A 27,611-nucleotide genomic window follows, 5' to 3' on the forward strand; every position below is an offset into this window, starting at 1 on the left:
GTTAAACTGGGTGGCTCCTTGGAGACAAGGATTCTGAGGCTCTGTTTAACATACTTTGGACGTGTTGTAAGGAGAGACCGGGCCTTGGAGAAGGACATCATGCTTGGGAGGGTGGAGGGACAGCGCAGGAGGGGGAGGCCCTCTATGATATGAGGTGGATTGATTCAGTGACTGGGGTAATCAGGATGGGAATGTCAGAGGCAGTGTGATTGGCACAGGTCAGAGCAGAGTTTAGGGCTGTTGTACATAGGGTCGCTATTGAGTCACAAGCGACTCGACGGCACATAACAACAACATTGCTCTGAAAATGGGCTTTTTAGTGGTTTACGGATAGGTGTTATTACTTAAGATATTAATAGAGAAATGGAGACATTACTATATCACAGATTATTTTCATATATGTAGCTCATTTTAATAGCTTTCACTTATAATTCCTTATTTTTTATTTTTATTCTTAAAATATTATTCTGGAAGGGGTGGTCCATGGACTTCGCTTTATAACTAAAGTTGTTCATGGCACACACACACAAAAAGGTTAAAACCTCCTTGGAGAATCTTCATCAAAATGAAAAAAAAAATATTTCCAAGAGTGGTTATTCCTTTTGTTAAAGTGTCAGATAGTAAATATTGTGGCTGTAATGTATTCAATCTTTGTTGCAACTTTACATTCCACTATTATAACTTTTATGCTTTTATTGACCATACAGTAAACAAGTAGGTTTCACTAAAACTTTATTAAATCAAAATATTGACCTACAGACTTTAATTTGCCAACTCTTTATCTTGACCACAATTATGGAAAATGTCATAATTTTGAAAATTAGTATGGCAAGAAAAACACAAAGAACAGTATTACCTCCTTCAGAGCTTGAGAAGCTAGTTTTTAGAATATCAAGAGCAGGTTTTGCTATTTAGAAAGCATTATTGTTTTCTCCTTTGATTTGCCAGAAGGATTCTAATTGCTTGTTTGTATACATATCATTACTCTGGACCATGTAAACAGCTATTTTGGTAGGTGGAAGGGCAGAGGAACACAGTGGCACAGTGTGTATCATATTGGACTGCTGACTGAAAGGTTAGCAGCTGAATCTACCAACTATTCCATGGAGAAAGATAGATCATCTCCTCCCATAAAGATTTCCCAAAATTTAGTCTCAGAAACCCAATAGAGGACCAGCATGCGTCCAAACCAACTCACCATCAGTGTGTTTGGTTTTGGTTTTGCTTGGTAAATTAACAAAACACTGTAACAGTTTTAAAAGTCAGATTTTAATATTTATATGGAATTGCATGTGAAATAAAAATATATAGTCCTGTATACCTGATGGCTTTTTGGTCTTCAGTACTAATGCCTCAAATGGTTTTTTTAACCTAATTATTACAATTTTATTAACTTTTAAATGTATATCCCTCCTTCTTGCATTTGACAAATGTTGTTGTTGTTATGTGCCATCAAGTTGCTTGCGACTCATAGCGACCCTATGTACAACAGCCCTAAACTCCGCTCTGTCCTGTGCCAATCGCACTGTCTCTGACACTCCCATCCCAATGATCCCAGTCACTGAATCAATCCACCTCAGAAGGCCTTCCTCTCCTGCGCTGTCCCCCCACCCTCCCAAGCATGATGTCCCTCTCCAAGGAAATTTGCAAAGATGTCAAGACTTTCCTTGACTTATAATAATAAATTTGAAATGATATGGTTACTTTTTAAGTATAAAGGAATCAAGATTATGAGCCTTTTAAGTGCATTTGAGATAAAGGTTATCTTGGAGTCTGTTGGTGGTGAAGGTGGTTAAGCGCTGCATTACCAAGTGAAATGAGAGCGCTTCCAGTACATCAAGAAATCTCTTTTAAGTAGGACCTTATTATGATCTCCTGAACATTCACAGCCTTGAACACCCTGTGCTACTAGTTGTCTTCTCTCTGTATGAGATCATCATGAATTGGAATTGACAACAGCAGCTAAAAACAACAACTTCTATGTTGTCTAAAAACATGAAGTTGAGGATTATAAACTGTGGATCAAATTCTGCCAATCTTTGTGTGTCTTGGTACAGATTTGCTAGTTGTTATCAAACTGGTTTCAACTCATCTTGACCATCTATACATGTCAAAGGAGAGCTTTACTCCATAGAATTTTCAGTGGCTGATTTCTCAGAGGCCAGTGATAGAATTTAAAGCTCTAATCTTTAGGTGAGCAGCCAAGCTCTGTACAATGTGCTAGTACTACTAGGGCCCATGGCATAATTATATAGATATATAATATATATTTATATAATGGATACATGTATCTATGACATGAGTTCTTTCACATCGTGTGTATGCTCTTGTTTGGCATATATATCTCACTTTTCTCTGATGTTAAAAAATAACCTAAATACAGAAATTTAAAAAGAGTTTATTTTAAATTAAAATAGAAAATATTAAATTAAAATATTTTATTTTAGTGATTATTCTGTATGTATGAGTGAAATGGCTCAATATAGAGTAATTACAATTAAGATTTTAAAGAGAAGAGAGAGTAGAATAGAAAATTAATAGTTGGCTCATTTTATCATGATTGATTGAACCCTCTCCAGCACCACCCCAAACCCCACCAATCACGCACTTCACTCAGTTACCATGTTTACCCCATGCTAGAGGCACTTGGCTTATAACTCCCTGATGATGTCTTAAAGCAACTAAGTGATGGAAGGAAATGAAAAAACCACTGTCTAAATTACTACATATTACTACATACTACAATAATAAACATGGGTACCAGAAAATAAAATTATATTTATCTTTAAAATTATGTGTTTTAGAAAGAGTTACAAGTGCAAGAACAAAAACTTCCAGAATTTTTTAGAAGAGTGGCTGAAATACAGTTTCTGCTTCAAACCAATGAAATACCTCTTGAATTGCAGGTAGGAGAACTCCTTAAAAAACGCAATTAAACAGTTATATATATCTTGTTCCTATTTGCTAATTAAAATAGCTGTATTGTCTGTACATTGATTCTTCCCAGATTGAACCTCCCTGCTCTTTCTCCTGTAGTTCCTTCCCTTTGCCTATTCCATTTCTGTTCTCCCTCGGTTACACTACAGTTAGCTTCCTATTTTCATGGTAGAAATCCTATGCAGTATTTTTCCTTTTGTGACTGAGTTATTTCATGCAACATAATCCTCTCTAGGCTCTCCCATATTCTATTATACTTTATGAATCATTTGGTTTTTGATGCTGCGTAATACTCCATTTGGTAAATACCCTATTTTCTTCTATTTATTTGTTTGTTGATGATCATCTTCTTGCTGTTGTGACTAACATGGCTATTAACCTAAGTGTACAGGTGTCAGTGCCTCAGCTCTGATGGGTGTGGATGAAGGATGAGAAAATTACTCTGAGAGCAGGGATTAGTATGGGGATGGGGAGATGAAGGAATAGGTAAGGTGTAATGGCAACTTGAGGAGACAGGGAGGTAAAAGTAATAAATCAATAGTAAGTCATTACATAAACCGTAATGTACAAAAATGTATCAGACAAAATGTACATGAAAGAAACAGTGTATATGCATTATAATATAAAAATGAATGATGGTATAAAGAAATAATTAAAAACTCAATTGCAATTTCTTTATCTCCTTTAAGTAATATTCATTAATGATAAATTCTAAACCTGAAGCCTGAAACAAAATTAAAACCTGAATTCCTTTTCTTTCATTAGCAGAATAAGTCCAACTAAATTTAGAATAATTTAATCTAAATTTAGAATAATTTCTTATATTTGTTCCATTTTAAAAGTAATTAATGTCATAGATTTGTATTGTTTTTGTTTTTCTGTTTTACTATATTTTCAGATGAACAGCTCAATGAGGTATTAGATGACCAGCTAGATGAACATACTAATTGAATGTATTAGCGTATTAAACAAACTAGATAAAGCTTGTTTTAGGAAGAAGTATTTAGATTAATCTCCTGGAAAAGCCTTAGAATGTTATTTTCAGGGGTTTTTTTCATTACCCTTTTTCCTTAAAAAAAGAATATTTGAATTGTATTAGTGAGGTAGAACAAGAATTATAAAGAACAAAAATTTCTTTCTAAATGAAATTATGTCTCCACATTTACCCTCTTGAACTCTAGTCTTAAAATCTAGTTAAGTTTGTTGAAGTGTTTCATCTGTTTCATTATTTCAGATCATGGAATCTTCGATTTTGAACAAAATGGAAAGTGTAAAAATGGGTTTAACAGGTGAATCCAAGCGCTGTGGACTCAGTGGTAACACAGATGAGTTAAGAGAGGACCTCGACCAGGCCAAAACTCAGATTGGAATGACTGAATCGCTTTTAAATGCACTATCTCCCTCTGACAGCTTGGAAATCTTTTCTAAACTAGAGGTACCAGTTGCTTCTCTCTTGTTATTCAAATTTATTTTCATATATATTTCTCCTTGTCTTCAAGAAGCCAAAATAAATCTAAGGAGAAGAAAAATCAACAAAACAGTCTCTGTGTGTTTAGCATTTTCACTTTTGAATTGCTGTGGACAGCTATTTGATATTAAATTGCATTGCCTTTTAAATTAATCAACAGAGAAAAAACATCTACTGGATAGAAAATTGTCTGGGTCTCCTTTCAAAAACAATTGAGATATAATATACTTTTAGTCAATGCACCCATATTCTGACTTATGGATATTGTTTGCCTACTTAGTTTCTCTCTTTTTTTTTTTTTTAAAGGAGATACAGCAACAGATTCTACAGCAAAAGCACAGCATGATATTACTTGAGAATCAAATAGGCTGTTTGACTCCTGAACTCTCTGAATTAAAGAAGCAGTATGAAAGTGTCAGTGATTTATTTAATACAAAGAAAAGTGCTTTGCAAGATCATTTTTCTAATTTATTGAGCGGTGAGCACATTGATTCTTCTTCTGGGTTTCTGGCAATTTTAAAGTGTGATTAGTTCTGTGACTATAGAAGTGAATCTAAATCTATCTTAGAGTTAGTTTCAGAGAGTGTATTTAAGGAAATAATGTTGGGACAAATATTTTTGGAAGAGGGGGGACAACTCACTGATCATGACTGACATTGTAAAAAGAGCAAGGACCACAAGGAGACAGATATAGCTGACCTTTACCAATTTTACAAAGAGAGACTGTCCTCATCAACAACATCAACAACACAAAACCAATTTCCAGGAGGTCAGACATGTCCCCCACACAGCTACACCTCTTGTTACTCATCCCAGCACCAATCTTAACTGCTTTACTGGCTCCAAAATCTGATGTGATAGCTCACAGACCACACAGAACCATATTGGAAATGTTAAAAGGCTATAATCGAGGTTAGTATCAGAATACAGTTAGGGCAGCTTCTGAAATGTGCTTGTGTGCACTTCAGCCTTCAGCTTTGTTGCTTTAAGCCAGTGTTACATAGTTCTCAGTATTGGCTCTTGCTCTTCCCCCAAAGTTGTCCAACTATTTTGAGCAAAGGCTCTTAGCTTAGCTCTGGTTCAGTCCATGGGATGTAGCAGTCCCAAGGTCAGCTCCATCTCATTTTGTGTCTCTAGTCCTTTACTTCAACCATTGCTGCTGGTTCCATAGGTCTAGCTGGCACAGGTATTTCTCGACCCAAGGATATCCTACGTTCCCTTGCTTCTTTTTTGGTGGCCGGAAAGATCTTCTTTCTGCTACTGATGATGATGATGTGTACCTTAGAGTCAGAACCAACCCATAGCTGACCTTCCTGCTGGTTTTCAGAGGCAGTTAATCCCATGGAAAGTGATTGCCCATCCTTCTCCTGTGGAGCAGCTGGTGGCCTCAACCCGTGTGCCTTTGGGATTGCAGCACAGCTTCTTCTTACATCAGGTCACTAGAGGTCCCTTTCTGCTTCTAGCTCTGTCAATTTAATGTAGATTAGCCAGTCCCCTTGGTGATTGGTGATTGGATTGGTGAGGCTGGCCAGTCCTCTTGTGGATGGCCTAACATGCATTATTCACATAGTCCCACCCATCAGATGGCAAAATCAGATTCAGTGACTAGGAAAGCCATTTTGAACACTAAGCTCTTTAAAACACAGACATAAATAACATCTTTTTCTTTCAATCCCAAATCTTAACTTCATGAAGGAAAATTACCAAAGTTTTGATGTTTGAGTCACTTGCCAGTGAGTCTGGGTATGTGCCAATGAGTGTTCTGCCTTTCTAAATGTCTTGGGTTCCCTCTAGCTTTGAAAATAATCTTGTAGAAAATGTACCAAAATTATTTGCTAGGTACTCTAGCCTAGTGATAAGAAGTTGCACTGCAATCTCAAAGACACTCTGTTTGAATCCACCAACTGTAATCTCCTCTCTGCGATTAAACTGTCTCTGCAAACCCCAACTATGGGTCAGGTCTGACTTGATGGCACACAACTTCGGCCTTAAGGGTACACTTGCCTCCTAGTGGTAAGGAGCTGTGTTGCCTATACAAAGGCATACAGTACAAATCCACCAGCTGCGCCACAGAAGAATGATGCATAGTCAACTTTTATAGGATTTACTGCCTCTGAAAACCCACTAGAGGGTCATTTGTGAGCCGATTCTGACTGACTGGCACATTACAACAACAACTTACTTCTTAAAATCGGGTTTTGGAGTCACCTTGGACATTGACTTGTTCTCGGGAAGTAGAAAGCAAGTTTGAAAACAAAAGAGTATCATTGAGTGAAGATAACTCTCCGGCTCCCCCTTGTGTTAATATGTTTTCCTGCAGATCAGTGCAAGAACTTCAATGACTGGTTCAGCAATATTAAAATGAACCTTAAGGAGTGTTTTGATTCATCAGAAACAAGAAAGAGTGTGGAACAAAAGCTACAAAAACTTTCTGTAAGATTTTCATGTATATCTTAATAAAAATATTTTTTAAATAGTGGAAGTATAGAGGTGCATTAAATAAAAGAATATTAATTTGTTTATCTTAGCTAATTTACTTGCAGAAGAGATAATATTTGCAAATAACCAAGAGTTATCCCCAGGAACTCTTAATTTTCTCCATTTTTACATCTATTCTAAGTACTGTTTAATTATATATTTACTGGTAAATATTTGCTAAGTTATTGACCCATTAAGATTTTCATTAGCTTGGACTGTCTTGAAAGAAATCTCTTGACTTTGAAATTTTGTTTTGTTTTAAAAATCCATTTGAATCATGAACTGCTGGTTTGGGAAAGTGCCTGAAATAAACAGCAAAAATAAATAAGTAAATAAAGTGCACAGTTTCCTTTAAAATAGTTATTATTTTGCTGTATACTGTTGAGTAAATGCTTATCTTTTTAAATTTAGTCATATTTATTTTTCCTTTTCTTTAACTTTCCATGAACTTCTGCAGCTAATACTCAAATGTCTATGTACAGATACTGAGATAAAAATACTGTTCTGTGGAAAATTTAATGGACTGGCTCTGCTTAGTTTTTATTTTTATTTCTAAAAAGGAGTTAGTATTTAGGAGACACTGAGTACAACTGTGATTTCCTGGCTTTATGACTTGCCACCTTCATTGCGGACCTGCATTATTTTGTTTGATAGAATTCTCAGAAATGCAAATATCACGCAGAGTCTAGAACAGATATAAATTAGTTTTTGACCTTTTGCCATTAGATTTAACTCCATCTCCTTAATCCTCTTTTATTGAATGCTAGGAGAAAGGCATGTCTGTGTTTTAGTTTGGAAAATAGTCATGCAGGTGGCAGAGACCACAATTGCCGGTAAAATAGGATGGACTTTTTTGTCTTTTTTCAGGATTTCTTGACTCTTGAAGGAAGAGACAGTGAAATACAGCAGGTAGAAACGATATTGAATCAGGTGAAGAAGCATCTTCCCAAAGCAGATGTTAAGGAGCTGAACAGTTGGATTTCTAGTCAGGCATTGGAATTGGAAAATATGGAGTCCATATGCCAGGCACGAACAAAGGAGCTCGATGACGTCTTACAGCAGCTGCAGAGGTGGGACGTAGGGATGATATGCACAAAAGCCCCATGTTATTGTACAATTCTTAACATATTTTCTGCTTCAGTATACAAACACATTAGCAAGCAAGTATAAGTACATAGACATATAAATTATATATATGTAATATATGTAGTATATGTAAAATATATAAAACATAAATACACAGACCTAAAGTGCTTTGGAGAGTTCTTCAAGTTTTCTAATATGCACACATTCTGTTTTCTTTTCATTAGGATATATTTTGTGACTTACTGCTATAATAGTATATCATACATATATAACTTTAATAGACACTATTATTTACCTTTTGATAGACTTCAAGTTAAGTTTTCTCTAAAGAATATCTATTGTTTAGTAAAATTCTGCTAGACTGACTAGGTTCATGCCAAGATTATTAAAAAATTCCATGGTCCCACACATGTTTCTTAACTCTGTGCTTGTTTTATATTCTAACACATGTTATATCCTCTCAGGCTCCACGCTGAGCACAGAGACCTGAGTAATTGGCTGACCAATCAAGAAGAGAGGTGGAAACAAATGGAAGAGTCACAAGAGGAAGCTGAGCTATTTTGCCAAGCATTAGATGGAAAGAGGTACAGCTCGTTTCATAGAAATTGGGTTTCCTGACATTTACGAATTTATTTTACGATATAGTGGCTCCTATAAACTGTCAATGGTATTTAAAATTTGCAGGGAACAGTTTGCATCTCTGGCCCACTTGAACAACTCTTTGAAGGAATGTGGACTTCGTGAAGAAGAAGAAGAAATAATGGCTGATTCAGCACATTTGATCGATAGATATCAAACTTTCTTGAGACACTTATGTCAAAGTGAGGAAGACACGAAGTTACCTCCTGCTGCAGACCAGAGCTTTAATGATCTTGCTGATGATGTAATTCGTTGGATAACAGAGAGTAAAGAATCCCTTATGGTTTTGAATTCATCTGAAGGCCAAATGCCCCTTGAAGAACGAATCCAAAAAATAAAGGTAACTAAATTTCAGAGGTCAGAGTGAACTCTAATTTGGGGAAGATTTAGAAGAAAGCTGCTGAGATTGATTTCTTAATGGAAAATAAGATCACTGTGGAAAGGTTGAAGAAATTCAGATCACTTTTCTTATAAAAGAGAAGGAATGTGATGAGTTTACATTCTTTTCATGCTATGAAAAAGAGTGTTATCTATTTCCCTTTGAGAGGGCCATGCCCAGCTGTGTACCTTCAGAAATGCAGAAAAATTAATAGAACTAAAGACCATAAATTTAAACTATAACCAGTGGAACTTTGCGTGGATATTTTTATGCCATATTTGTATACCGATAACATGCTATAAATCAGTGCAAACTGAAATCTCTTGCATCTTAGCTTCGTAAGTCTGCTACACTGGTATTTTCATTTTCTTGTTACTGACTTTAGTTTTTTTTGTTTTTTTGTTACTGTCCAGTGATTTAATGGTAAACCCTTGCCTCGGTGCCTGCTGGCATGAAAGTTTGGTTTCTATCAGCATGCCCTCCCCAGCATACCCTGGAGTTTCTAAAGCAGCCCCTCATTGGCATGATTCCTTTCTTGACTTGCTCATGGCTTTCTCTAGTGCAGGGGAAAAAAATCCATTCTTTCCACCTAGAAACAACCCCCACCAAAATGGCTGGCCCTGGCCTAGGAGGTGCTTGAGTCTGTATACTCTAGGCTCGAGAAGCCTCTCAGATGATGGAGACAGTGCCATAGCAATGCACATTCTGCCTACCGTCAACCTGATGCACTCAAGCCTTTGCATTTCCTGCTCACACGGTCCCTGCACAGTCAGCATGAGAACCACAGGCACAGAGGTGGGGAGTGTGCTCCATTGTCAGATGAGATGGGTTGCACTGGTCACCCAGGGACCCTGTAGGGTTGGGTAAGTACACTGCCACCGTCCCGCCACCTAGCTTCTCACTGAGTTGGCATGGAGGGACCGAGGCACACATAAGCAGTAGCTCCTGTCTTTCACCTCAAGACCAGCCGTGCTCAGGCTGTGACAGACCTGTGCACAGCCTCTCACCTAACCTACCACCTCTCTCTGGTCCTGAGTGTAGATCAACTACAGGGAACAACTCCACTGCTCTCATGCTTGGCTATAAACTGGCCCAGAGCAAGCACAGTTTCAGTAGTTTATTTCCCACTTACCAGAGTACTGCCGAACTTGATCTAGGACTTCTTAACCATGGTTTATTCCTTATAAAAATATGCTCAAAAGAAGCATTTTCAGACTGTTCATGGAAAGTGAGGCCAAAATTACTTCTGGCAATGTCATGAATCATGCCCAGTACATGCATGAGTGGCCGACTCCAGAGCCTTTTCTAAATGTAACTGACATATGTGTGTGCACATGTTACATGTGTCCTAGTGTTGCTTGCTCGAGTGGCTGTTTGCATAAAGAATATGCTAGTATAACAAGGGCATCAGCTTTGCCACAGGCAGGGATGGATGGCAAGAACATCTCTTCCAGAGTGGGTATGTTTGGGCCATAAAGCTCTTTAGATGCTGAGTGGGATTCCCAAGTATGGTTGGCTGTTGTAAGCAGGGAAGACATAAGTTCCTCTGAGTTCTGATTCTGTCTTTGGGAAAATTAAGTAGAGATTGCCAGTTAAAAATGTACATGAATAAAGCACATGTTCTTAAGAGGAAATCCAAGAGAATCCAAAGCACATGAAGCACTTAGAAGATGACAAAGTAAAGAATAGGCAGAATTATAGGGTGAGACCAGACTGCTCCTGGGAGGCAAAGATTCTGAAGCTTTGGACTCGCTGCAAGGAGGGACCAGTCCTTGAAGAGGGACATCATGCTTGGGAGGGTGAAGGGACAGCGCAGAGAGGAAGACCCTCAATGAGATGGATTGATTCAGTCACTAGGGTAATGAGTGTAGGTATGTCAGAGACAATAAGATTGGCACAGGATAGAGCAGGTTTTAGTACTGTTGTGCATAGGGTTGCTATGAGTTGCAGGTGACTCAATGTCACATAAACATGGGAGTAATTAAACTTACTGAATAATATAAAAAATATTGAGGTTTTTGTCTAAAATGTTTTCCAGAGAAGTTAAAACGTGAGGAGTATTTACAGGAAGAGTTGAACTTGATTATTGGAGCAGAGGAGGGTAAGAACAGAACAGAGAAGGGAATGAATTGTGTTAGGGGAGAGAGATGAGAGTTGGCGTGAGAGACACTTCAGCTTCCTGTAGGTCTTGACTAGAAAAAGCCTTGTATTGCTAATCTAACTCTCCCTCTGTAAGTAACAGTATGAATGAAGGTTTGTGATATTGGTGTTGGAATTTATTACTCTTTAGTGAGTTGAGATAATTGATGATCCCAGGAAAAGCAGGAATAGAATCAGATTAAACAGGAAAATGTTGGAGAAACAACTTTGTGTAAACAAAGAAGGGAGAGGCGTCTATTTTTCAGACATAGGTAAAAGTGAAAAGTTAGTTTTGAAACACGTTCTACAGTTAGAATTTCAATAATCGTATTTGTAAATAAAGACACTGTCATCATCCGTAAATTATACAAGATAATGAGATTTTAAAACCTTTATTTCAGGAAATCATTTTGCTGAAGCCTGAAGGGGACGCTAAAATACAGACCATTATGAAGCAGGCTGAGAACAGCAAGGCTCCCCTGGTTCAGGAGACTCTTACGGATATCAGGAATCAGTGGGACAACACGCTCCATCTAGCCAACACGTATCTAAGGTAAAGGACATGCCTTCACCAGCTCCATCATTTTCCATTGTGCAGCGAAGCCATAACAAGTATGTTTTGTCTGCCTGTTGCATTTGGATAAAGTATCTTTTGGAATGAAAGTCCACAGTGTCAGGGACCTCCACAATGTCAGAGATAGAAATGAACAGAAGCATTTCTCCCGATGTGATAAGAAAGGACCCTGTCACAACTCTGGCAATGTTTCATTTCGTTTATGTGTCACCCAGGGGTTCTTAGTAACAAACTACAAACATTTTGTTATTCTGCCTTCAATTCTAAAATTCTCTTCCCCCAAACAACCTCAGTACATCTGCGTGGTAACTCTATATAGAAAAATTAAAGCCTTTCAGTATATATTCTAATATAATCCAAGTATAGATTCTTAAATATCTGAATATGGTTATATTTTGACTAACTCAGTTTATTTTATTCTGGTCAACATTCCTAACTCCTGTCACGTGCCTTAAAATGATACATTTGTTATCTGGTAGAAATCTCACATTTACATTTTTCTGAAAATGTATCAAAAGCTACACTTAAGCTACAGAAAACATAGTTGGTTAGCACACCGAGGAATGTTCGTGTATTGTAATTATGTGAACAAGTACAATGCAGGAAAAAAATAATACATTAGGCGGAAGCTGTTGGAACTAGTCTGAAATAGACACTATTCATATTTATCCTTAAGTCAGATTTTATGTAACAAAAATATTTCATTTTTTATTATGTTACAGATTTATAATTGCTCTCTTAATTTTTTAAACTTGTGGTATTGTTGGGTGCCATCAAGTTAAGCGTCTTTATGTTGTATTGTTTTGTTAACGCATATCTGACCCTCCTGCAGGTTTTCAGAAGCTAAACCACATGGGAGGAGATTGTCCACCTTTCTCTTGTGGAGCAGGCTGGTGGATTTGAACTGCCTCCTTACCTGCCTTTGGGTTAACAGTGCAATTCCTTAACACGAGGCCACAAGAGCTTCCTAAAACTTAGAGCTGCTTATTATCTGGCTGAAAGCATTTCTGAGAATAATATACATTTGTGTTTCTTTGTTTTATTGTAGAGGCATAAAGAAAATAGTAATCCTATTGTAATAATATCCATAACAATGTTTTTAGGACTGCTCTTTTCCAGATCTGTTGTTCACAGGATTGCTGTGAATCATACTGGACTCACTGTACCTAGCAACAACATTGTATATGATGCATAATGCCAGTCCATTGTGTTAAATGCGATTTCACCTATATACAGTATTGTGTTAACATTTTAGCCATCAGGAAAAACTGAAGCTGGAAGGAGAGAAGTATTTGCAGAGCAAGGAGGACCTGAGGTTAATGCTTACAGAACTAATGAAGAAACAGGAAGTGGGCTTTGCTCTGCAACATGGTCTGCAGGAGAAGCAAGCTCAGTTAAAAATTTATAAAAAATTCCTCCAGAAAGCACAAGATTTGACATCCTTGTTGAAAGAATTAAAATCTCAGGGAAAGTACCTCTTGGAGTGCACAAAAAATCCCAGCTTTAGTGAAGATCCGTGGCTGGAAATAAAGCACCTACATGAAAGTCTTCTCCAACAACTGCAGGTGAAGTGGACAAAATAAAACTGGAAGTGGCTATCATAATTATATGGGAATTAATAGGGAAAACCCTTTGTGTAGGATATTTTTTTTCTTCATGTTTTAGGCCAAAAGCTTTTTAAATGTAACTGACAACTATTAATTTTATATGTGAACTCTTAAGAATGGAGCAGTTAATCCAGTCAGTCCTGCTAAGAGGACCAAACAGTATGTTGTTTGATGATGATGTTATTTCTTCTCATCAGAGTTTTCTTTTTCAGCCTCTTTAGGAATGATTAATATTTTTTACAAGGTATTTTATGAGGATGACCGTGTCTCCCCATCTATTACAATAGTTTATATTACTTATTCTGTATATTCCTTCTATTTAAGACCTTTCTTTGGGGTTCTTTCCCTATGATCTACATTAAAAAGTTGAGGTAAAATGTCCATTTTTCAGGAGAGGGTTTATTTTCTTAAAAAAAATAATGGATAGCACACAAAAGGCCAAACTCAGTATAAAGATCACCTGTGTAAGAAACCTGCTTGATTATTGGTTGGTTTAATATTGTCTTAGTTATATACTTTTTGTTATGTACCATTTAGTTGGCCTGCAACTCATAGTGACCCTATGTACAACAGCCCTAAACCCTGCTCTATCCTGTACCAGTCTTACTGTCTCTGACACATCTAACCCTAGTCACTGAATCAGTCCATCTCATCGAGGGTCTTTGTCTCTTACACTGTCCCTCCACCCTCCCAAGCATGATGTCCCTCTCTAAGGATTCATCCCTCCTTGTAACATGTCCAAAGTATGTCAGATGAAGCTTCAGAATCTATGCCTCCAAGGACTGCTAAACCTAAAAAACCCAAAACCAGTGTTCCTGAGTTGATTCCAACACACAGCAACCTTCTATCAGACTTCTGCCGCTGTAGATCTTACTGGGAGAACATAGCTTATCTCTCTTCCAAAGCTGATGGAGGATTTGAACTGCCAGCCTTTTGATGAGCAGTATAACATACTACATCACCAGTGCACTACATCACTAGTGCTCCCTAACCTAGTACTTACCTAGTAATAACAAAAATAAACGCCAGGTGGATGACCTTTAAAAAACAGTAATTCGTTTGCTGTTGAGTTGGAACCAGTTCATAGCTGACCCTCCAGTGGGTTTTCAGAGGTGGTAAGCAGACACAGGAGATTGTCCATCCTTCTCCCACAGAGCAGCTACTGGATTTGAATTGTGCACCTTTCTGATTATAGCTCAGCTTTTTTCTTCACACAAAAAGTTTATTCTAAAGTTTGTAGTTTGAGTCTTGGGAAAGTGATCCAGGGTTAGGTTGCTCCTACAGTTTCTTGTTGCAGTGGGTACTTGAATAATTATGAATGTTTGTGATTTTATTATGTAATCAGTAGCGAATTAGTTTTGAGAACCTCTTGACAGATGAAATTGTTTTTAGAAATAAAATGAAGGTGGAGAAGGACAGTCCAACAAATGTGATTTCAGTAAGCTTTCCTTTTATACTGAGTTATCTAAAACTTTAAATTTTAAGAATTCTGGACAATTTATGACCATCTTCCTATTTTGATATGAAATTTCAATGAACAAGTGTGAAAAATACAATTATTTTCTGAGCAGAAAAGTTCAGAGAGAAATAATTTTTAAATTATCTGTGGTTTGATTTTTAGGATTCTGTCCAAAAATTGGAAAGTCATGTTCAAGAACACCACTCATACCAGGCTTGTGTTACGGACCTGAATACCATGTTGGACAATTTTTCCAAGGAAATGTGTGAGTTTTCTGAGAAGCCTGTGAGTCAAGAAGCAGTTGAGGAAAAGTTACAGAAGATGCAGGTACTAATTTTTAGATATAATCTTTTTTTAAAAAAATAAGTATTACTTATAGCTAGGGAAAATCCAGTTTGTAGCTTTCTGAGTGCCATGTCTGCACTCCTGCCTCTTTACCTACTGGTATAACTTGTGTTTATCTATAATTCTTTTCCCTCCTGCCCTTTTATGACTTGACTTTTTCCTCTTTACCTTTCAAAATCCGGTGCTGGTGTCCTGTCCTTCAGAAACCAGTCAGGCCTTCCCTATGTCTGCCCTGTTTAGCCGTTGCATGTAGACTAAAATCTGTGCCTATTTCTTATCATAAGTTATTTCCATTATAATTGCTTGTGTTGCAGTCTCCCTAGAACTTAGGAATGAGTAAACAGTATTTCACACATCTCGAAATTCAAGATCTAATTGACCAAATAAATGAATGCATGAATGAACTTACTGTGTAGTCCAGTTAGGATATGAATTGCCATTGAAATAGCTCTGATTCAAAGTAATTTCATGCATGCAGAGTAAAACTGTTCTCCTTTGGGCTGCCAATGGCTGGTGTATTCTGGGGGTTTTTAAGTAGATTTGCCAGGTCTTTCTGCAGAACCTCCTCAGGGTGAACTCAGTCTTCTCTTTCAAGTTAATAACTTAGCTCATTACTCATTTTTACCTCTAGGACACTGCAGTTATGACAGTGACTGATTAAACACATGGGGTTAATATAGTGACCTCAAAGATTAAACTATTTAGACAGTAACATGAGATGCTTCTATAATACTTCAAATTCATTTAGCGTTAAGAATTCTCAAATTAGCTTTATCTGTTCATGCATTTAGTAAGCACTGATTAATTTCCTACTGTATTTAAGATGATGTGCTAAATAGATTAATTTCTCGTCACCCATAATGCTTTACTCAGTGTGTGTGTAGGCTGGCAAATCCTATGTCTGTAGGTCAGATTTCTTCTAAATGACTCTTGTCAGTGCTTTGCACATGATAGGCACACATGATTTTTGGCTTCCTCCAATGGTCCAGTAACTATATTAAGGAAAATTTTTCACCTTTCTTGTAAACTTCTACGCTTTAATGAAAATAATTTTGAGAATATTATCTGGAATACTCCACTGGTTTAAACTTCACCCATAGTTTCATCTTTGTGATATGAGTTAGCTTTGGACCCTTTTTGAAAAATGTTTTTTCTCTAATAAAAATGAACATTCTATGATTTATAAACTTAAGTTAATTCTTGTGCCAATTGAATAGTGATACTTTTCATAATAATTTTCTTCACTCACAGGAGCTAGAGAATAGACTCCATTTACAAGACAGTACTTTTGAGGAGATTTTCACTTTAGCTGAATCCATCAAGTCCAATACATCTTCAGCAGGACAGAAGATTATTAAGGATGATTTAGCATCACTTAAGTATAAACAAAAAGAGTTGGAAAACAGACTTGAATCTGCCAAGCAGGAGATGGAGGATTGTCTCAATAGCATTCTCAAGTCAAAATGCTCAACAGAAAAGAAAGAAAGGTTTATTGTGCTGGGCAGAGAGAAGGCGGTCACTTCAGATATGCCGGCGTCCACTCAGGACCCGGCTGCCATGGCAAAGTTGGAGGAGGACTGGGAATTAAACAAGGTAGGTACTGCGAACGCACTCTCTAAGACACTGAGTCTGAGAGTGAAGAGGCATTGGCCGTAAAAGAGGGCTGTGAATTAGCTTTTTGATTTTATAATTAAACCCTCAATGTGCTGTGTATTTATGAAACCCACTTCTAAGAAGAACTCTTAGAAAAGAGTCCAGAATTTTAGTGGTGAATTACTGTTAAAATATCAGTTATCAATTTAAGCTTATTATTCTCTCTGATATGTAATCAGATGCAGTTTCTGGGGTTAAAAGCACAAAGGCAAATTAGAAAAGGGAAAGAAAAGAAAATACATTTTACATGTTTTTTTTGTGAAAAATATCCAAGAGCCTAATTCCCCCCCCCCCCCCCCCCCCCGGCTTCTATAATGAAATCAGAGACTATTTGAAAGGATAGACTTTTATCTTTTTCTTCTTATGTTGACTCTGTACTGCAAATACCGTTTTAAGTGGTGTTAGAATTTTTAGTGTGAGGATATCAGCATTCAGACTCCTAGTTTTTCCCAGGGAAAAAGAAAGAAGAATTTTTGCTTTTCATTCTAACCAAACAGCTGCATTTCCTGTGGCTTGTGGAGTGCTTTCTTATAGGTGAGAGTTTAAAATAGAAAAGACACAAAGAGCTACATTTGAAAGTACCTCCCTGGAAAGCAAGCAACCTGTCAATTCAGGTTCCAGATGGACAGTAGCGAGGTATAAACCATTCAGGGTGAGACCTAATTAGCCTTTTATTAATATGTAATCTATAGGAATCAAGAACACATGAACTTGTACTATTTTACAGGGATGTAGAAGTGTGGAAGATGAAAAGGATTAAAGTTAGCTCGCAATAGGTGGCCTAGTGGTAAGAAGCTGGACTGCAATCCCAGATCATGCAGTTCAAATCCACAAGCTGCTCCACAGAAAAGAGATGGGCAGTCTTTTCCTGTGCAGTTTTTTGCTTCTGCAAACCCGCTGGAGGGTCATGGGTTGGTTTCAACTTGAAGGCACACAACCACAACAGCAATAGGTAAAACAGGCATAGATGCCAATGAAGCATCTTTCTGACCCTAAGAGTCTTCTTATAAATCCCACAATGTTAGTTCTGCCTAAGGAACTATTGTCCTAAAGGATTAAAGGTCCAAGGGGTGATACTTCTAAGATTGTGTACGTTAAATAAATATTATTTAAAGGTAAATGGATAAGGGAAAAGACCTAGTCCTGTTCTATGACATTTCTGAAGAAAGTTGCATGATCACTTTTAAATTGCCTTCAAATCTATTTTGACTGCCAACCCCAAACTGCATAGCTTGATTGAAGTATACATATAATAGAATATACATTTTTAAAAACCAGAAACCTGTTACAATGAACTGAATCCAAACTGTCAGTGACCCTTTGTGACAGAGCGAATTACTTCATAGGGTTTCAAGTCGGTAACCTTTACAGAGGCGAATGACCACATCATTTTTCCCCCCTGTGGAAAGAGTGGTGAATTTGAACCACTGACCTTCTGGCTAGCACCACTTGTTGGAGTGTTGTTGTTATGTGCCGTCGAGTCGTTTTCGACTCATAGTGACCCTATGTACAACAGCCCTAAACCATGCTCTATCCTGTGCCAATCGCATTGCCTCTGACACACCCATCCCGATTACCCCAGTCACTCAATCAATCCACCTCATAGAGGGTCTTCCCCTCCTGCACTGTCCCTCTACCCAGCATGATGTCCCTCTCTAAAAGACCTGTCTCTCTTTACAACATGTGCAGTGTATGTCAGATGAAGCCCCAGAATCCTTGCCTCCAAGGAACAGCCTGGTTTAACCCTCTCTAGGATGAATCTGTTTGGGTCAAGGCACTGGGCTAAGGGCAGGGACTACACTGTAACTAATGGTCAACTCCAAAATTAGGGATTTATCTTTACTCCACAGATTGCTGTCTGTCAGATACTCCTCTAAGTCTAAACATTCAGATTAAGACAGACTAGGAAGAAGGATTGGCCCTCCACTTCTGAAATGGCAGGCCTCTGAAAACCCTATGTATGAACTTGTTGGAGTAGAGCTAGAAAATGGAAGCGGAGGAAGTGAGGTCGGGAAATGGTACTCCCTAAACCAAACCAAGTTCAGTATCCACAGTGACTCTGTAGACTAGAAAACTGTCCAGAAGATTTCCAAGGGTATAAATTCATGATAACGGGAGCTCTGGTGGGGTAGTCAGTAGGGAGTTGTGCTGAGAAACCACACAAAGTAGAGGCTTCTCCAGCAGTTTGACTCTTCACTACCAAAATGAGCAGTTTCCTCCTATGCAGTTCACATGGGATGCAACTGAGAATCAGCTGTGAGTCGGTTCCCACTCAGCAGTGTTGAGCTGACGTCTTTACAGAGAAAGACCACTCGAGCTTCCTCCCTGGGTCAGCTCCTGGGTTTCAGTTGCCAGCTTTCTGATTAAGAGTCATACACTTAATCATGGCACACACCATCGAGACTCTTTGGTCCAATAATAAACATATTTCTTTTTGATTACTAAAAATTACTTAATCTTGAGTGAGTTATTAATGATTTATTAGACGTCATTAAAATTGGGCTAGAGGGTTTCCCCCTAAGATGATGGAAGGATTCAAGTCTTAAATGACTGATCGCAAATCCAGGTTACAGAATGCTAGTACTCTAACAACATTATGCTTTTTTGTCTCTCTTGTACCATGAAAATTTTTCTGAATCTATGCTTCTTATTTTGTCTACAATAAGTATATTAGCTGCTCTGGTGGCACAGAGCCTTACATATTAAGCTATTAACAAAAAAAAAGCTGTTAATTAAACAGTGCAGATATGAGGTAATCTGCTGTTAAGATTTCCCGTCTTGTAAATCTTACAGAAGATTGCCATGAGTCAGAATAAACGTCACAAGAGTGGGCTTATTTATTTGGTTGTTGCTTTCATTTGGAGTGTGTGTATTTGTGTGTGTGTCTTGCACTATAAGGTTTAGAGTAATTTTAAAGTTTGCAACTAGTGAAATATAAAATATATGCATAAACCATACCCAAACCCATTGCTTTGAGTTGATTCCTGCTCATGGAACCCTCATATGGTGCAGAGTAAAACTACTTCTTTCTGCTTTCTTGCTTATAAACAGGTCATCAGACCTTTCTTCTGCAGTGCTACTCCATCCCACTGTCAACCTGTAGAAGAATTGTTGTTGTTGTTATGTGCCATTGAGTCGCTTGTAACTCATCGAGTCTATGCGCAGCACCTCTGAACTCTGTCTTATCCTGAGCCATTCTCACTGTCTCTGACACACCTACCCCCATTACCCCAGTCATGTGTAAGCCATCTCGTCTGGAGTCTTCCTCTCCTGTACTCTCTCTCCACCTTTCCAAGCATGGTGTCCTTCCTTCTCACCGAGACCTGCATACTCCAAAACCCCCAGCTGTTGAGTACATTGTGACTTACAGCAGTCCTCCATTGAGTGTCTGAGGCTGTAAATCCGTATAGGAGGAGACTGCTCATTCTTTTGTGAAGCTGGTGGATTTGAACCACCGATTGTGGAGCAGCTTGACACCTGGTGCAGTATGCCATGGGCTCCTTGGGACAGTTTCTAGGTGCCACCAAGTTCACTACGACTCATTGCAACTCTGAACAACGATCTGAACCTGGCCCTATCCTGTGCCATCTTCATGGTCTCAGTGCACTGCAGCCCATTGTTACAGTCACTGGGTCAGTCCATCTGGTTGAGGGTCTCCCTCTCTCTCTCTGACTCTCCACCTTTCCTTGCATGATAGCTTTGCCAAGGACCTCCTAACAAACTGCCCAAAGTATGTGAAACAAGGTTTCACCATTTTTGTTTCTAAGGACAACCTTGGCTACACTCCCTCCAAAACAGACATATGGGGGGGGTGCAATTTATGTGGTATTCAGTACTCCTTACCAACACCACAGTTCAAAATCATAGATTTTTTGGGAGGACCTTTCATAATCACTGTCCACCTTTCTGATGCATATGAAATAATTGAAGATGTCTTTAAACTGCTGTCTTAGTCTTTAAACCAACATCTTTGCTCTTCAGCACTTTGGAGCGATCCTTGACAGTAAATTTTTTTCAGTACACCAAAGCTTTTGATTTCTTCACTGTTGTTATTCTGGTTGTTGATTGTAAGTCCATGTAAAATGAAATTGTTAACAAGTTCAGTCTTTTCTCCATCTATCATGAGTTCAGTAGTGAAGATTTTTTGTCTTCTTTATGTTGAGGTGAAATCCATATTTAAGGCTCTAGTCTTTGATCATTTAGAGTAAGAGCTTCAAATAGTCTCTTTTTTAAAAATATTCTTTATTTTTCAAGCAAGGTTATCATCTATATAACACAGGTTGTTGTTGAGTCCTTCCATTCCCGATGCCACACTTTTCTTCATTTACTTTATCTTCTTGAATAGACAGTAATACTACAAGAAATGTGAAAAATACATCATACTAAACTATAAGGTAGTTAAAGTTATACCAATGAAAATAAGGTCTTTTAACAAACATTTGAGCCTTATTTATTCTGTTAGAATGTATGGACACAATTGTCAACATAAAGTTTACCATGAGTTAAATATCTCATTAATGCTTTACATACCTTCTTGGAGTCTGTAAATTCTTTAAAATAGTCTTCAGAAGATTTTTTTAGGAAGTTTTTAATTTTTACTTTTTAAAAAAAATAAATTTATATCATTTCTTCAATTCACTAGGAGTATTACTGGTGTTTTTTTTTTTTAATTGCCATTGTGGCACTTATCTGTTGCATCCATTGTCAAGGGTTTAATTTTAGATGTCATTTAAATAATATCTTACATCTAGACCTTTGACTGGCTTTACTGACTTTTATCAGAAAGAGTAAGATGGAGTAAAGGCAAAGGCGGGCATAATACAGTATGAATACTTCTGGTGTAAAATCAAACTGAGTACTTTTGCAAGTATTGGGCAGTTATGGTGATTTAAATGATGGTCCACAAAGCAATTTAATTTTGCATTGAACCAATCATACACATTTTGTTTGACAACTTTAATTTCAATATCTACAGTGTAATCACTTTCCCCACTTCCTCCTGTAACTCTGGTTTTCATTATTCTTCCCCTGCCCTCTATGTCTTTCCTTTTTTTCAGTAATATTGGCTAACCATACTCTTATTGTATAATTACCTTTATGTTTTTAATTATAAGAAGGCAGAACTACTTTCCATGTTCCCTAAACTACGTAGGTTAAATGAAGTAACAAATTGATCAGTAATAAAAAGCTATGATTGCCAAAACTTAAGAGTTTTGGTGTCCATAAATAGAAATGATGAGAGGGAAAATAACACCTTCCTTAATTCATTTTATTTCCTGAAAAAATTATGAAGCAACATTACAGCTTAACTCATATGGGTGATCTTTCTTGTCTAATCTTTCCCCTGTGTCAACCACTTTGACATAATTGCTTTTAAAAAACCTTTTGTCTATAATTGCTTCTTTCATTTGCTTGTCACTGGGCATAATTGTTAGTATGTCTGAATCATCTTTAGTTCTTTTCAGAAATTTCTGAGCATTTGTAATGTTTATGTTAGAAAGCTTCGGTAGATAAATCTTGGGAGATGATCAGACATCTGAGTAAAATTTGCAAGACTTTGCAGCAGTGGATGAGTGTTCTGGGGTCAGACCTGGGACAAGGAGGAAGGAGTAATTCTTGCAGAAAGAGCTTTACATCTTGGGCTGAATTATGATTCTTTCTCATATTCTTTGCCTTGGTTGTTGTTATGTGCCATCAAGTAGCCTATGACTCATAGTGGCCCTTTGTATATTAGCTCTGAAACCTGCCCTGTCCTGGGCCAATCTAATAATTTCTGACAGACCTAATCATTGCTCCAATCACTGAGTCAATCCATGTCAACCAGGGTCTTCCTCTCCTGCACTGTCCCTCCACCCTTCCGGGCACGCTGTTCCCCTTCAAGGACTGGTCCCTCCAGTCCATGTGCCCAAAGTATGTGAGATGGAGTCTCTCTTGCCTTCGTAGTTTAGTATGAAAGGATTGTTGTTGTTTCAAGAAGTACAGACAACTTTGAGCAAGATAAAGTTAAATATGTATTTAGCTAAGTATAGATTAGTCAAGTAGGAAAACACCAAAAGATAAGGAAGAATAAAACAAAAAACAACAGTAAAAAAGACTCATGGAACAGTTAAAATGAGATCAACTATTTTAGTACTGAGACCCAAAAGACAGTGTGAAGGCCATTTTCACAGAACTAGGGAAAATTATTATCAACCTAGATTTTCATATTCAACTAAGCTAGCATCCAAGAATGAAGCAAAATACTTATATTTACAGATAAAGGCTGAATTTACCATTGAAATAAGTGAAGCTGTATATAAAAATAAACTCCAGAAAAACTAGATAAGAAGAGGAAATTTAATATTAAAATAGTGGGCTTATGCAATATTTCTCCCTTTGTGATTGAGATACTTCACTTAGCCATAATGTCTTCCAGACTCATCCATATTGGGTAGTGTTTTACAAGTGCATTTTTTTCAGTGCTGCATAGTATTTCACTTTATTAATGTACCATAGTTTCTCCATTAAATTTTTGATAGGCACCTGGACTATTTCCGTCTCTTGACTATTGTAAATAATGCTCCAGTAAACATATCTGTTTATGTTGAAGTTCTGATTTCTTTGGGGTATATTATCCCAGTAGTGAGACAGAGTAAATGGTATTTTTGTTCCGTTTTTGAGGAAATGCCAGACTACCCTCCATAGTGGTACTATTCCCACGAACAGTGTATGAGATGTCCAATCTCTACTTCCTCACCAGCATTTATTATTTGCTGTCCTGTCAAACTTACTGTTTTTGCTGGGGTGAGATGGTATCTCGACATTGTTTTATTGGTAGTATTTTTTTTTCAATCTTTCTTTCCACCCCATCCCCCTTGTTCTGTACTGTCGAATTGGATCCATCCGGCACAGTAGGAGACTGCCCCTCCTTCTCCAGGGAAGTGTCTGGTGGATCCAAACCAGGAGCCTTCAGGATTGCAGAACAGCTTCTAGCCGCTAGGCCACCAGAGCTCACTTAATTTTCATTATTTTTAAGATGATAATTGCTGCTTTGTTTGGAGATATAATTTATTGAACCATGAACAATTTACTGACATAAAAATATATGACAGAATTAGATTGCTTTCATTTGAGTCTTTTAACAAAATAATGGGAATCTTTTAGAATTACTGGTGTAATGCCTGGTATGTGTACATGATCAATAAATATTTATTGAAAAGACTGAATAAGCCAATTCATATGCCCTGTCCTTATTTATACTGTAAAGGACTCCAAGTTTCTATAGCTCTCAGAAAAGATCTGCATCTATAACCCTAAGTTGTAATTTTTAATTCTAATTTAAGGTACATTTTAGTTTTTATTTTTTTCCTGTCTGCCCATTTATTGTTTCATATCAGTTCTTATTACTTGTTCTTACTACTTACATTATACTACATCTACATAACATTACTTACATCTACACCAATAAATAACATTGAGTTATTACTTGTTTTGCATTTTACTTTGTGGTAAATACTAAGTATAATCTGAAACTTTTACTTTTTTATCTATGTCTTTATTTAAGACTATAAATTATGCCTCTGTATAAAATCTTGTAAAGCTAGATCCTCTACTGTCTTGATTTTAAAAGGTTTGTTCTTTTAAGATGCCAATATAGACACTAAATACTGTATAGGAGAAAAATCTTCTTTGGTAGTAGATACTTTTTTAGGGAGCTCTAGTGTCGTAGTCCATAGGGAGCTGCACTGTTGACCCAAAGGCGATGCTTCTCTGATGGTTTGAATCCACCAGTGGCCCCGCAGGAGACAGATGGTCAATCTCCCCTTGTGTTTTTGTAGCGCTGGAAGCCCAGTGAAGGGTCATCTATGAGTGGGTTCTGAGTCAGTGGCAATGAGTGAGTGAGAGAAACCTACTTTCTAAAAGTCTTTCATGTGGTTAAATAGAAGAAAATGGAATATTTTCATCAAGACACATAATTATTTATTTGGAAGGTGGACTACTCAGCAATTAATCTTTTTATGTTTTCAGAATTCAGCTGTGGAAATGCTTTTGTCAAAACAGCTTTCTCTCCATAATCAAGAAAGCATGAAAAACATTGAAGATGAGCAGAAAGTTAATGAGCTGCAAAATCAACCTTTAGAATTGGATATTATGTTAAGAAATGAACAATTAAAAGACATCGAGGTATGGAAACAGGAAAAAACACTGACAACATGATTGCATCATTTACCCAGTATAATACAATATCGTTTAATTACCAAAATCTTGCTTGCACAGAGTGAAAAGTCTTATTTAACCTTTGCCTGATGATCAATTTGGTAACTACATAATTATGTACTAATCAGTAAGTTGTATAAATCTTTCCATTTAAGAAGTAGAAGAGTTTAATGAGCATTAGTCTACTTTCTTATTCACAAACTTCCTGAAAACTTCTTTATTCAATGATAAATTTTGGAGGTTATGACTTATCATTACTTTTCTTAGTTGTATGTGTTCTTTTAATTCTGATAAAGTCCTTTATTTTTTATAATTATTAACATGGTGAGATCTTCCCTCTTTGTTTTTACAGCTGTGTTTACACATAGCTGTGTCTATATTTATATACTTAATAGCTGGGTAAAATAGTCTGGAAATCCAATACATGGCCATGGGTTGGATTAAGATGGCCATGTTTTTTGAAACTAAAAGTGACTCCTAGAATACAGTAAACATTTATCTAAACTAGCAATGAGGGATAATTTGGCTAAATAATAAAAAATGCAAAATTTCAAAGTTAGACATTGTCAATTCTTAACATCATTATATTGCTGTTGTTATGTGCCGTGGAATCACTTGCGACTCATAGTGACCCTATGTACAAGAGCCTTGAAACCTGCTCTATCCTATGCCAACCTTACTGTCTCCGACACACCTACCCCCATTACCTTAAATCAGTCCATCTCATCGATGTTCTTTCTCTGTCCCTCCACCCTTCCAAGCATGTTGTCCCTCCCCAAGGACCAGTCCCTCCTTGCTTCATGCCCAAGGTATGTCAGACGAAGCCTCAGAATACTTGCCTTCAAGGAGCAGTCTGGTTTCACCCTCTCTCTAGGATGAACCTGATAACACAGAATGAGTTTATTACTATAAGATGCTGTACCGGTAATGATTTTTTAGCTGGATTTTAATATTTTTTCCAGTTGAAAGCCACTTAAATGTCAGGACCTTAGTTTTCCTAAAACCTCTTGAGGGTAGAATATTTTATCAGAAAGTAAAAGAATAGACAGGACATGATTGAGCTTATGAATAGATAAGTGAATGTATACTTACTGATTTGCTTGACTTATTTTTTAGAACTTATATACCCAGTTAGAAGCAAAGAAAGGAACAATTGAGCTATTGAACCAAACAGAACCTCTCAGCCAATCAGAAGCCAGTGCCTTGGTTCCATATGACGCCAGATACTCGGTGCAGTACTTGGATGGTTTGCTCCAGGCACTCCTTACCTTGAAGGAGAACAAAGAAAGCCAATATTGTCTCCTTAAGGATTTCCAGGAACACCTTGTTGCACTTGAATCATCAATGAAAGATTTGTTAATAGAAAAGGAAAGTCTGAAAGTGTAAGTATGAGAATTCTATAGTCTTTATATTTAAGTATAGAGTTTATATTGAGATGTCATGATACTAGGATGGTATGGTTATATATATGAAAGCCATTTTAAGGAAAAGATATGTGGAATATAGTATATGTGTGTGTGTGTGTGTGTGTGTGTGTGTGTATACACATATATGTCATTAAGCGCCATTGAGTCGAGCACAACTCAAAGCGACCCTGTGAACAAAAGATCTGAGCTCTCTTCTATCCTGTGCCATTCTCACTCTTCCTGACACACAAGAGCATATTGAGGCAGTTACTTTGTCAGTCCACCTGGTTGAGGGTCTTCCTCTCCTTCACCAACCCTCTACCTTTCCAAGCATCATGTACCTCTCCAAGGAATAGCCCCTCCTAGCAACATGCCCAAAGTATGTGACGCAAAGCCTCATCATTCTTGACTCCAAAGAGCATTCCAGCTGCACCATTTCCAAGATATATCTGTTTGCTCTCTTGGCCATCCATGGGATGTTCATTGCTCTTCTCCAACAACACAGCTCAAAGGCATCAATTCATTCCTGTCATCCTTATTGATTGTTTAGATCTCAGATGCATAGCAAGTGATTGAAAAGACTATGGCCTGAATCAGACACACCTTAGTCCTCAAACGGACATCATTACTCCTCAATAATTTGGAGAGGTCCCTAACTGCAGATTTTCCCATTGCAATGCATCTCTGTATTTCCTGACTGCTGGGACCACGGATGACAGTTGAAATACTTTAGAGTATTTTTATATACCTTGTTCCCATCAGTCTCCATTCCTTCCCTTTAGTTGTGTATTTTTAGTGCCGAGAAGCTACGCTGCAGTCCTGAAGGCATGCAGTTTGAATCTCGTGGCTGCTCTGTGGGAGAAGGATGGGCAGTATCATCCCATGCAATTATCTGCCTCTTAAAACCTGTGAGAGTGTCAGCTGTGGGTCTCAGCTCTGGATCGAGTCTGACTTGATGATACTCAAAACAACAAAAACCTTTTGCAAAATCAAAGTAAACAAGATTATAGATTTTATATTAAGGACAGAGTGCTCTTTAGATGTTTTAATCTTATGTATGAATACCACACAGAATCTTTTAATAACACCTAATTCAAGATATTAAAGAGTTGAACAGAAGATTTCAAAAAGCAGCACGGAACAACAAAGTAAAGTATTACTATGAAATGTGTAAGGAGTTGGAGTCAGAAAATCAAAAGGGCTGAACTCTCTCAGCATTTCTTAAGCTCAAGGAACTGAAGAACA

At 37.4% G+C, this 27,611-nt stretch overlaps 1 protein-coding gene across 1 annotated transcript in view; it reads left to right on the top strand.

The window, feature by feature from the left end:
* SYNE2 (spectrin repeat containing, nuclear envelope 2) overlaps positions 1-27,611 on the top strand; it is a 342,029-nt gene that overhangs the window by 111,945 nt on the left and 202,473 nt on the right. The window contains exons 34-46 of the mRNA XM_006891797.1: positions 2,805-2,906; positions 4,172-4,372; positions 4,712-4,883; positions 6,726-6,838; positions 7,751-7,953; positions 8,434-8,553; positions 8,654-8,948; positions 11,528-11,679; positions 12,956-13,265; positions 14,929-15,093; positions 16,363-16,704; positions 24,772-24,927; positions 26,077-26,342. Coding sequence (XP_006891859.1) covers positions 2,805-2,906; positions 4,172-4,372; positions 4,712-4,883; positions 6,726-6,838; positions 7,751-7,953; positions 8,434-8,553; positions 8,654-8,948; positions 11,528-11,679; positions 12,956-13,265; positions 14,929-15,093; positions 16,363-16,704; positions 24,772-24,927; positions 26,077-26,342 — 2,597 coding nt within the window. The remainder of the gene's footprint in view (positions 1-2,804; positions 2,907-4,171; positions 4,373-4,711; positions 4,884-6,725; positions 6,839-7,750; positions 7,954-8,433; positions 8,554-8,653; positions 8,949-11,527; positions 11,680-12,955; positions 13,266-14,928; positions 15,094-16,362; positions 16,705-24,771; positions 24,928-26,076; positions 26,343-27,611) is intronic.

The sequence above is a fragment of the Elephantulus edwardii genome, unplaced genomic scaffold, assembly GCF_000299155.1.
Source record: "Elephantulus edwardii isolate Elephantulus edwardi_28Jun2011 unplaced genomic scaffold, EleEdw1.0 scaffold00104, whole genome shotgun sequence".
NCBI lineage: Eukaryota > Metazoa > Chordata > Mammalia > Macroscelidea > Macroscelididae > Elephantulus > Elephantulus edwardii.